Source organism: Siphateles boraxobius, unplaced genomic scaffold (assembly GCF_051911475.1).
Source record: "Siphateles boraxobius isolate OS27281-9 unplaced genomic scaffold, OSU_SipBor_1 246, whole genome shotgun sequence".
Lineage (NCBI taxonomy): Eukaryota > Metazoa > Chordata > Actinopteri > Cypriniformes > Leuciscidae > Siphateles > Siphateles boraxobius.
Window position 1 is genome coordinate 322,501 of NW_027508862.1, and position 12,500 is coordinate 335,000.

General features: G+C 40.5%; 1 protein-coding gene across 1 annotated transcript in view; it reads left to right on the top strand.

The window, feature by feature from the left end:
• LOC143749420 (protein FAM78A-like) overlaps positions 1 to 11,002 on the top strand; it is an 18,514-nt gene extending 7,512 nt beyond the window's left edge. Inside the window, exon 2 of the mRNA XM_077241909.1 lies at positions 5,951 to 11,002. Coding sequence (XP_077098024.1) covers positions 5,951 to 6,476 — 526 coding nt within the window. The 3' untranslated portion in view covers positions 6,477 to 11,002. The remainder of the gene's footprint in view (positions 1 to 5,950) is intronic.
• Positions 11,003 to 12,500: the final 1,498 nt, after the last annotated feature.

The following is a 12,500-nucleotide window of genomic DNA, read 5'->3' on the forward strand; positions in this document are numbered from 1 at the left end:
TTAATTGTGATTAATCACTGCTCAGCACTAATATAAATGCATCATTGTAAAAATATACTTGCAAGATGTAAAGTGCTCTTTAAGTGCATTTCTTTTCACAAGGCTAGAGTCAGAATACTTGGAGCCCATAGAGATGTGAGGGTTTGTTCTTTATGAAAGGCCTCTTTTGTTCAGACTCCCTGTTCTATGTTTAACTCCCTGTAAATGCTAAAAAGCATCTCTTGCCCGTGGCGACGCGTGTTCTGGTTTTCTCCAGAGTCAGTGCGCTTCATCCGGCCCAGTTTTCCTTCGCGTCTCAGCGCTCGCATCCTCTGGTGTCTCCGCAGGGAATCTATCCCGCAAAACTTCCCTTTTCCCACAGAAACTTTGCGTTCGCTTCCAAAAAATGTTTGTTTCCCAGAGAAACTTTGCGTTCGCTTCCAAAACTTTTCCGTTTCCCAGAGAAAGTTTGTGTTCGCTTCTAAAACTTTTCCATTCTCGCGTAAAACTTTGCGTTCGCTTCTAAAACTTTTCCGTTTCCCAGAGAAACTTTTCCTTCGCTTCTAAAACTTTTCCGTTTCCCAGAGAAACTTTTCCTTCGCTTCTAAAACTTTTCCGTTTCCCAGAGAAACTTTTCCTTCGCTTCTAAAACTTTTCCGTTTCCCAGAGAAACTTTTCCTTCGCTTCTAAAACTTTTCCGTTTCCCAGAGAAACTTTGCGTTCGCTTCCAAAACTTTTCCGTTTCCCAGAGAAACTTTGCGTTCGCTTCCAAAACTTTTCCGTTTCCCAGAGAAACTTTGCGTTCGCTTCCAAAACTTTTCCGTTTCCCAGAGAAACTTTGCGTTCGCTTCCAAAACTTTTCCGTTTCCCAGAGAAACTTTGCGTTCGCTTCCAAAACTTTTCCGTTTCCCAGAGAAACTTTGCGTTCGCTTCCAAAACTTTTCCGATTCCCAGTGAAACTTTGCGTTCGCTTCCAAAACTTTTCCGTTTCCCAGAGAAACTTTGCGTTCGCTTCCAAAACTTTTCCGTTTCCCAGAGAAACTTTGCGTTCGCTTCCAAAACTTTTCCGTTTCCCAGAGAAACTTTGCGTTCGCTTCCAAAACTTTTCCGTTTCCCAGAGAAACTTTGCGTTCGCTTCCAAAACTTTTCCGTTTCCCAGAGAAACTTTGCGTTCGCTTCCAAAACTTTTCCGATTCCCAGTGAAACTTTGTGTTCTCCCATAAAACTTTTCCGTTTCCCAGTGAAACTTTGTGTTCGCTTTCAAAACTTTTCCGTTTCCCAGTGAAACTTTGCGTTCGCTTCCAAAACTTTCCCGTTTCCCAGTGAAACTTTGCGTTCGCTTCCAAAACTTTTCCGTTTCCCAGAGAAACTTTGCGTTCGCTTCCAAAACTTTTCCGTTTCCCAGAGAAACTTTGCGTTCGCTTCCAAAACTTTTCCGTTTCCCAGAGAAACTTTGCGTTCGCTTCCAAAACTTTTCCGTTTCCCAGAGGAACTTTGCGTTCGCTTCCAAAACTTTTCCGTTTCCCAGAGAAACTTTGCGTTCGCTTCCAAAACTTTTCCGTTTCCCAGAGAAACTTTGCGTTCGCTTCCAAAACTTTTCCGGTTCCCAGTGAAACTTTGCGTTCGCTTCCAAAACTTTTCCGTTTCCCAGAGAAACTTTGCGTTCGCTTCCAAAACTTTTCCGTTTCCCAGAGAAACTTTGCGTTCGCTTCCAAAACTTTTCCGTTTCCCAGAGAAACTTTGCGTTCGCTTCCAAAACTTTTCCGTTTCCCAGAGAAACTTTGCGTTCGCTTCCAAAACTTTTCCGTTTCCCAGAGAAACTTTGCGTTCGCTTCCAAAACTTTTCCGATTCCCAGTGAAACTTTGTGTTCTCCCATAAAACTTTTCCGTTTCCCAGTGAAACTTTGTGTTCGCTTTCAAAACTTTTCCGTTTCCCAGTGAAACTTTGCGTTCGCTTCCAAAACTTTCCCGTTTCCCAGTGAAACTTTGCGTTCGCTTCCAAAACTTTTCCGTTTCCCAGAGAAACTTTGCGTTCGCTTCCAAAACTTTTCCGTTTCCCAGAGAAACTTTGCGTTCGCTTCCAAAACTTTTCCGTTTCCCAGAGAAACTTTGCGTTCGCTTCCAAAACTTTTCCGTTTCCCAGAGAAACTTTGCGTTCGCTTCCAAAACTTTTCCGTTTCCCAGAGAAACTTTGCGTTCGCTTCCAAAACTTTTCCGTTTCCCAGAGAAACTTTGCGTTCGCTTCCAAAACTTTTCCGATTCCCAGTGAAACTTTGTGTTCTCCCATAAAACTTTTCCGTTTCCCAGTGAAACTTTGTGTTCGCTTTCAAAACTTTTCCGTTTCCCAGTGAAACTTTGCGTTCGCTTCCAAAACTTTCCCGTTTCCCAGTGAAACTTTGCGTTCGCTTCCAAAACTTTTCCGTTTCCCAGAGAAACTTTGCGTTCGCTTCCAAAACTTTTCCGTTTCCCAGTGAAACTTTGCGTTCGCTTCCAAAACTTTTCCGTTTCCCAGAGAAACTTTGCGTTCGCTTCCAAAACTTTCCCGTTTCCCAGAAAAACTTTACGTTTGCTTCCAAAACTTTTCCGTTTCCCAGAGAAACTTTACGTTCGCTTTCAAAACTTTTCCGTTTCCCAGTGAAACTTTGCGTTCGCTTCCAAAACTTTCCCGTTTCCCAGTGAAACTTTGCGTTCGCTTCCAAAACTTTTCCGTTTCCCAGAGAAACTTTGCGTGCGCTTCCAAAACTTTTCCGTTTCCCAGAGAAACTTTACGTTCGCTTTCAAAACTTTTCCGTTTCCCAGTGAAACTTTGCGTTCGCTTCCAAAACTTTCCCGTTTCCCAGTGAAACTTTGCGTTCGCTTCCAAAACTTTCCCGTTTCCCAGAGAAACTTTGCGTTCGCTTCCAAAACTTTTCCGTTTCCCAGAGAAACTTTGCGTTCGCTTACAAAACTTTTCCGTTTCCCAGAGAAACTTTGCGTTCGCTTCCAAAACTTTCCCGTTTCCCAGTGAAACTTTGCGTTCGCTTCCAAAACTTTTCCGTTTCCCCGTGAAACTTTGCGTTCGCTTCCAAAACTTTTCCGTTTCCCAGAGAAACTTTGCGTTCGCTTCCAAAACTTTTCCGTTTCCCAGAAAAACTTTACGTTTGCTTACAAAACTTTTCCGTTTCCCAGAGAAACTTTGCGTTCGCTTCCAAAACTTTTCCGTTTCCCAGAGAAACTTTGCGTTCGCTTCCAAAATTTTTCCGTTTCCCAGAGAAACTTTGTGTTCTCCCATAAAACTTTTCCGTTTCCCAGAGAAACTTTGCGTTCGCTTCCAAAACTTTCCCGTTTCCCAGAGAAACTTTGTGTTTGCTTCCAAAACTTTCCCGTTTCCCACAGAAACTTTGTGTTTGCTTCCAAAACTTTCCCGTTTCCCAGAGAAACTTTGCGTTCGCTTCCAAAACTTTTCCGTTTCCCAGAGAAACTTTGCGTTCGCTTCTAAAACTTTCCCGTTTCCCAGTGAAACTTTGCGTTCGCTTCCAAAACTTTCCCGTTTCCCAGTGAAACTTTGCGTTCGCTTCCAAAACTTTTCCGTTTTCCAGTGAAACTTTGCGTTCGCTTCCAAAACATTTCCGTTTCCCAGAGAAACTTTGCGTTCGCTTCCAAAACTTTTCCGTTTCCCAGAGAAACTTTGTGTTCTCCCATAAAACTTTTCCGTTTCCCAGAGAAACTTTGCGTTCGCTTCCAAAACTTTCCCGTTTCCCAGAGAAACTTTGTGTTTGCTTCCAAAACTTTCCCGTTTCCCAGAGAAACTTTGCGTTCGCTTCCAAAACTTTTCCGTTTCCCAGAGAAACTTTGCGTTCGCTTCTAAAACTTTCCCGTTTCCCAGTGAAACTTTGCGTTCGCTTCCAAAACTTTCCCGTTTCCCAGTGAAACTTTGCGTTCGCTTCCAAAACTTTTCCGTTTTCCAGTGAAACTTTGGGTTCGCTTCCAAAACTTTTCCGTTTCCCAGAGAAACTTTGCGTTCGCTTCCAAAACTTTCCCGTTTCCCAGAAAAACTTTACGTTTGCTTACAAAACTTTTCCGTTTCCCAGAGAAACTTTGCGTTCGCTTCCAAAACTTTTCCGTTTCCCAGAGAAATTTTGCGTTCGCTTCCAAAATTTTTCCGTTTCCCAGAGAAACTTTGTGTTCTCCCATAAAACTTTTCCGTTTCCCAGAGAAACTTTGCGTTCGCTTCCAAAACTTTCCCGTTTCCCAGAGAAACTTTGTGTTTGCTTCCAAAACTTTCCCGTTCCCCAGAGAAACTTTGCGTTCGCTTCCAAAACTTTCCCGTTTCCCAGAGAAACTTTGCGTTCGCTTCCAAAACTTTTCCGTTTCCCAGAGAAACTTTGCGTTCGCTTCTAAAACTTTTCCGTTTCCCAGTGAAACTTTGTGTTCTCCCATAAAACTTTTTCGTTTCCCAGTGAAACTTTGTGTTCTCCCATAAAACTTTTCCGTTTCCCAGAGAAACTTTGCGTTCGCTTCCAAAACTTTTCCGTTTCCCAGAGAAACTTTGCGTTCGCTTCCAAAACTTTTCCGTTTCCCCGTGAAACTTTGCGTTCGCTTCCAAAACTTTTCCGTTTCCCAGAGAAACTTTGTGTTTGCTTATAAAACTTTTCCGTTTCCCAGAGAAACTTTGCGTTCGCTTCCAAAACTTTTCCGCTTCCCAGAGAAACTTTGCGTTCGCTTCCAAAACTTTTCCGTTTCCCAGAGAAACTTTGTGTTCTCCCATAAAACTTTTCCGTTTCCCAGAGAAACTTTGCGTTCGCTTCCAAAACTTTCCCGTTTCCCAGAGAAACTTTACGTTCGCTTCCAAAACTTTCCCGTTTCCCAGAGAAACTTTGCGTTCACTTCCACAACTTTTTTGTTTCCCAGAGAAACTTTGTGTTTGATTCCAAAATGTTTGCGTTCTCCCAAAAAACTTTACGTTTGCTTCCAAATTATTTTAATTTCCCAGAGAATCTGCGTTTGCTTCTAAGGCTTTTTCCGTTTCCCAGAGAAACTTTGTGTTCTCCCGTAAAACTTCACGCATGCTTCCAAGTCTTTTCCGCAAAACTTTTCCGTTTCTCAGAGAAACTTTGCATTTGCTTCCAAAACGTTTGTGTTCTCCGGTAAAACTTCACGCACGCTTCCAAGTCTTTACCACAAAACTTTTCCGTTTCCTACAGAAACTTTGCGTTTGCTTCCACAACTTTTTCGTTTCCCAGAGAAACTTTGCGTTTGCTTCCACAACTTTTTCGTTTCCCAGAGAAACTTTGAGTTCGCTTCCAAAGCTGTTTCCCAGATAAACTTTGTGTTCTCCCATAAAACTTCACCCACGCTTACAAGTCTTTTCCGCAAAGCTTTTCCGTTTCGCAGAGAAACTTTGCGATTGATTCCAAAATGTTTGCGTTCTCCTGTAAAACTTTGCCTTTGCTTCCAAATTATTTTATTTCCCAGAGAAACTGCGTTCGCCTCCAAAACTTTTTCCGTTTCCCAGAGAAACTTTGTGTTCTCCCATAAAACTTCACGCATGCTTCCAAGTCTTTTCCGTAAAACTTTTCCGTTTCCCAGAGAAACTTTGCGTTCGCTTGCAAAACCTTTGTAATTTAATACATTATTTTAAAAAGATTGCAAATGCATCTTTTAAAAAATATACTTGCAAGATGCAATACAGATAAGAGCTCTTCTTTTTCAGAAGGGTAGAGTCAGAACAAATGTCTCAGCGCACTCATCATCCTCTGGTGTCTTTTCCGTTTCTCAGAGAAACTTTGTGTTCGCTTCCAAAAATGTTTTGTTTCCCAGAGAAACTTTGCAAAACTTTTCCTTTGCAAAAGCTTTGCGCATTTTAATACATTGCAAACATTTAATATAAATGCATCTTTTTAAAAGTATACTTGCAAGATGCACTACAGCTCTTTTTCAGAAGGGTAGAGTCAGAACAAACCCTCTCATCATCCTCTGGTGTTTCCCGCAGGTCCAGCTGGGAGCTTCCGGATCTCCGAGACGGGAAAATCCAAGCCATCAGCGACTCGGACGGAGTAAACTACCCGTGGTACGGCAACACCACAGAAACCTGCACCATCGTGGGTCCCACCAAGAAGGACACCAAGTTCACCGTCAGCATGAACGATAACTTCTATCCCAGCGTGACGTGGGGTGTCCCGGTGAGCGACTGCAACGTTCCCATGCTGAGCAGCATCCGTAGGGATCAGAGCTTCACCACTTGGCTGGTGGCCATCAACCAGGCGTCGGGAGAGATCCTTGTTCTGCAGACGGTGCGCTGGCGCATGCGTCTACACATCGAGGTGGATCCCGAGAAGCCGTTGGGAATGAGAGCGAAGCTTCAGGAGCCGATCCCGCAGGAGCAGCCGCAGATTCTGGGAAAAAACGAAGCCATCCCGCAAAACGCCATGGTGAAGCCCAACGCCAACGACGCGCAGGTGCTGATGTGGCGTCCGTGGGCCGGAGAGCCGGTGGTCGTCATTCCTCCCAAACACTGAGACCGGGATGAGCTTTCACCAAAACGGGTCGGGAATCACTGTGCTAAACGCCACTGCAAAAAGACAAGGCTTTTTTTGTGTGTATGTGGGAAAATTGATGAAACGCGACGTCTCTGACGAATGGAAAGAGGGTTCGTCTCAATCCGTGCCCTAGTCGACTGATCATTTCAAGGGTATCAAACGCAAATCTATCTAGTGCACTGAAACGCTCTCTCACTTAAAAAGTCCCACAATGCACCGCAAAACCAGGGAGAATTGGGAAAATTCAGAAGCGGGAATCGACTCTTACGGGTGATGGAAAAAATATGAGATGGGAGGAAAAGATGTACGTCAATGCTTTTGCGTTCTCCCGAAAAACTTTGTTCGCTTCCAAAACTTTTCCGTTTCCCAGAGAAACTTTACGTTCGCTTACAAAACATTACCGTTTCCCAAAAAACTTTAAATTCGCTTCCGAAACATTTCCGTTTCCCAAAAAACTTTACATTCGCTTCCAAAACTTTTCCGTTTCCCAGAGAAACTTTACGTTCGCTTACAAAACTTTTCCTTTTCCCAGAGAAACTTTACGTTTGCTTCCAAAACTTTTCCTTTTCCCAGAGAAACTTCACGTTTGCTTCCAAAACTTTTGCGTTCTTCCAAAAAACTTTCCGTTTCCCAGATTAACTTTACGTTCGCTTCCAAAAATTTTCCGTTTCCCAGAAAAACTTTACATTTGCTTCCAAAACTTTTCCATTTCCCAGATTAACTTTACGTTCGCTTACAAAAATTTTCCGTTTCCCAGAAAAACTTTACATTTGCTTCCAAAAACTTTTCCGTTTCCCAGAAAAACTTTACATTTGCTTCCAAAAACATTACCGTTTCCCAAAAAACTTTAAATTCGCTTCCGAAACATTTCCGTTTCCCAAAAAACTTTACATTCGCTTCCAAAACTCTTCCGTTTCCCAGAGAAACTTTACGTTCGCTTCCAAAACTCTTCCGTTTCCCAGAGAAACTTTACGTTCGCTTCCAAAACTTTTGCGTTTCCCAGAGAAACTTTACGTTCGCTTCCAAAACTTTTGCGTTTCCCAGAGAAACTTTACGTTCGCTTCCAAAACTTTTCCGTTTCCCAGAGAAACTTTACGTTCGCTTCCAAAACTTTTGCGTTTCCCAGAGAAACTTTGCGTTCGCTTCCAAAACTTTTCCGTTTCCCAGAGAAACTTTGCGTTCGCTTCCAAAACTTTTGCGTTTCCCAGAGAAACTTTGCGTTCGCTTCCAAAACTTTTCCGTTTCCCAGAGAAACTTTGCGTTCGCTTCCAAAACATTACCGTTTCCCAAAAAACTTTAAATTCGCTTCCGAAACATTTCCGTTTCCCAAAAAACTTTACATTCGCTTCCAAAACTTTTCCGTTTCCCAGAGAAACTTTACGTTCGCTTACAAAACTTTTCCTTTTCCCAGAGAAACTTTACGTTTGCTTCCAAAACTTTTCCTTTTCCCAGAGAAACTTCACGTTTGCTTCCAAAACTTTTGCGTTCTTCCAAAAAACTTTCCGTTTCCCAGATTAACTTTACGTTCGCTTCCAAAAATTTTCCGTTTCCCAGAAAAACTTTACATTTGCTTCCAAAACTTTTCCATTTCCCAGATTAACTTTACGTTCGCTTACAAAAATTTTCCGTTTCCCAGAAAAACTTTACATTTGCTTCCAAAAACTTTTCCGTTTCCCAGAAAAACTTTACATTTGCTTCCAAAAACATTACCGTTTCCCAAAAAACTTTAAATTCGCTTCCGAAACATTTCCGTTTCCCAAAAAACTTTACATTCGCTTCCAAAACTCTTCCGTTTCCCAGAGAAACTTTACGTTCGCTTCCAAAACTCTTCCGTTTCCCAGAGAAACTTTACGTTCGCTTCCAAAACTTTTGCGTTTCCCAGAGAAACTTTACGTTCGCTTCCAAAACTTTTGCGTTTCCCAGAGAAACTTTACGTTCGCTTCCAAAACTTTTCCGTTTCCCAGAGAAACTTTACGTTCGCTTCCAAAACTTTTGCGTTTCCCAGAGAAACTTTGCGTTCGCTTCCAAAACTTTTCCGTTTCCCAGAGAAACTTTGCGTTCGCTTCCAAAACTTTTGCGTTTCCCAGAGAAACTTTACGTTCGCTTCTAAAACTTTTCCGTTTCCCAGAGAATTTATTGACATATAATATTTATGCACGTCTCATTTTTTTTCCATCACCATGTCTCTTTAGCGGCTCCATAGAAAACAATCGTGCAAATTATAGATGTTAAAAAATAGATATTTTAGTCAAATTAAGTCAGCTTTATTTCTACAGCGCTTTATACAATACAGATAAATTCAAAGCAGCTTCACAGTGATAAACAGGAAAACATTGATAGACAGGCAGTGAACATAATCTCGCTACTATTTATAAGAAATTTACAGCTGAAATGTTGAATTGAATTGTATTTATCATAATATGCTTTAAATTACATTTAAAAAAATAATGTCAGAAAGACATATGTGCTGCTTTTGTTAATAAATACCAGGATATTGTCATGTCAGTTGTGTGTTGATTGACGATCTAGGGATCTAGAGAGCGGATTGAGACGCACCCGGACTGTTCGATTCACGCTGCCTTAAGTTTACATCGCTTTCACTGCAAACTTTTCGCCTTAAATCAAGTGCAATGCAGTAAACCTCGCACATCCTACCTGTCAGATCCGGTGAACCGGAACCAGGACACCAAACCGGGACGCCGTTATTATTATGCATTCAGTGTTTCCAACAGGAGCTTCAGTGTGTGTGTTTCCACGACCAGCCACTGATGCACTTCTGCTGTGTTTTACAAGAGCAAATGTATATTTTCTACTACATGTGAATTGTCAGCCATTGCTGTGTCAAGACGTCGTGGCCAATCAATAGAGTTATTACAAACGAACAATCAGTTTGAATGAAGGACCGGCGACAGGAGCGCTGGAGAATCCTCATGGATCTGCTCCTGAAATCAAACACAATCAAACTAGAGACAAACTTGTGTTTCCAATTCAACAGAACTGCACATTATTTCCTCGGCTCTTTGCTGTCATACAGCGATGTTTAATATAATCAACATGAGTGAAAGACAGATGATGAGCACTAGCAGTCGAAACTTTGGAATAATTATTAATCAGCATATTATACTGATTTCTGAAGGATCATGTGACACTGAAGACTGGAGTAATTCAGCTTTGATCACTGGAATAAATTACACTTTATTATATATTCACATAGAAAACTGCTGATTTTACACTGGAATAATATTTTACAGTGTTTTTGTAATATTAAATATCTGAATTATTCCAAACTTTTGACTGATAGTGTATACTTTAGCATTTAAATAATCTATTGTTTGCATTGCAGTGCTGAGGATTTGAGGGCAGATTTGTTTAATGTTGATAATGGCGGGTAAGCACACTGGAATCCGTTCAGTATTTTAAAGTCAAACGCACAGACTTCAGCGCTTCCTCATGCCATTTGTTATTGATCACATTGAAGGCCTTATTCCACTGAAATGTGATCGTGTTGATGCTAGAAACCCGTCAGGACGATGTTTTAGTGACATTAAACATGCAGAGAATGCTGGGAAATGAACAATGTGACTCTGTGTGGATCATATGAACTCCTCAGCATTCAGCATTCGCCATCATTTATGAAAACGCATTTGTATGTTTTATTTGATGCTCGAGTGTGTTTGGTACGGTGTGTGTGTGTGCGTGTTTGCTTAAAGACAACATGACTGAAGAATCATATTTGAGGTTTCTGATTATTTGTACCTCCAGCAAACTTTTATCTTTTCTCCATCATTATTAAACGTTGTTGTTCATGTCAAGAATCCTGCGATACGTGATTCCTGCTTCAAAGCAGTGTGAACATTTAAAAATTCACAATAAAAATAGGTTTTATTTTAAAATAAATACAAATTAGATTACAATAATTAAGTAGAAGTAACGTTAATAGATTGTTCGTTCAACGTTATCTGGCCTTTAATAATGTTCTCAAAGCGTTCGCACAAGACATATTTATACATCGCGTTTCTCTGAAACATTTTAGTCTACCGTTACCGTTTTTTAAACATTCAGTCACAACAATAACATCCACAATAAATCATTGAATTTCGGATATAAAATTATAATGTTGAGTTCCTTCAGTTCGATGTGTGTGTGTGTGTATGTGTGAGAGAGAGTGTGAGTGTGTGTGTGTGTGTGTGAGAGAGAGTGTGAGTGTGTGTGTGTGTGTGAGTGTGTGTGTGTGTGTGTGTGTGTGTGTGAGAGAGAGTGTGAGTGTGTGTGTGTGTGTGTGTGTGTGTGTGAGAGAGTGTGAGTGTGTGTGTTTGTGTGTGTGTGTGTGTGTGTAGCGTCAGACTCTTTTTTTCCTCGTTTCAGAAGGAACGCTGGTGTTTCAGATTGTTTTATAGCTCTGATAAACTTGAAAAACAGAAGTGGGAAACATTTCTGTGAAGATGCGATTACAAAACATTCAAGGACAGATTAATATTTCATGAAGAATAAAACTGTGAAATTCAGCAGTTTCTTGTCTTCATTCGCCATCACTGCATTATGTTTGTTTTGCTTAAATATTACAGATTAATACTTTAATGAAAACACTGAAGAACAAGAGTATGGATTTAAATTACACACACACACACACACACACACACACACACACACACACACACACACACACACACACACACACACACACACACACACACACACACACACACACACACACACACACACACACACACACACACACACACTTTTTCTACAAATTAAACTTCTTTTACAGAAGTCACTGATCTTTATTTACTCTGTGTTATTAATATATTGCAATTCCTCATTTATGTTTGCAAATTCCCCCACCTTGATACACTCATTCTTTTGCAATTATTTATTTTTGTTTGCAAACCCACATTTGTTTTTTGTTCTGCAAATATATATGGCACAGATTTGACTCCACATCATAAAAGCAGAAGCGAGAGTGAGTTTATGACGTGATTAATGTCTGATATGACAGATGAAGTTCATTGATCAGAAATAATAATGAATCAGAGATGAGTGTCTTCATCAGTGTCTGATGAGAACCAGTTTTCACCGTTCTTGACTAATGTATTCAGGAGTGACATTAATGCGGCCGTGCCATAATTTACAGAACAAATCAAACAAAAATTGAACATTGATAATAATAATCATAAATGTTTCTTGATCATCAAATCCTCATATTATAGTGATTTCTGAAGGATCATGTGACACTGAAGACTGGAGTAATGATGCTGAAAATTCAGCTTTAAATCACAGGAATAAATTACACATACTATATATTCACATTCTGTTTTACATCGAAATAATTTATTTCACTGATTTACTGTATTTTTGATCAAATAAACGCAGCCTTGGTGAGCAGAAGACACTCTTTAAAAATCTTACAGACCCCAAACTTATGAATGCTAGTGTATTTTAAAAGAACTGGCTGTGATTTATGACACTGACTCAGGTTTGGGATCATGGATCTACAGTGGATTAAACTGGATACTGGAGCAGAAAATATCCCATTATCCATGGATGAGGAAGAGGCTTAAACTACACTGGGATCAACATGCCATGATGGGATTGATCTTATGATTCTGATCATCTGCAAAAGACTGACAATAAAACGCATCTGACAGTGACCTTTACTGAGTGACGTCATCATTGAGCCAAAGCTTTATAATATATATATATATGTATATAAATCGCTGATTGATGGATCTGCGCATGCGCGTCTGCGTTCACGGCTATATTTACGGGCGGCTCTCGTGCATCTGTCTCGTTTATAAATAGTATATATAAATATCGTATATCGTATATAATCACCTTAAGACCGATATCAGTGATGCTAATAATGGAGCGCGTTCATGTGTGATCCAAACAAAACCTTTCCATGAAGACTCATGATTATGAATTCCAGCATAAAGAGAGGACAAAAATAAATAACAAAAATATCAGTGTTGTATTGCTGTTTTAAAAGGTAAATTAAAAAAT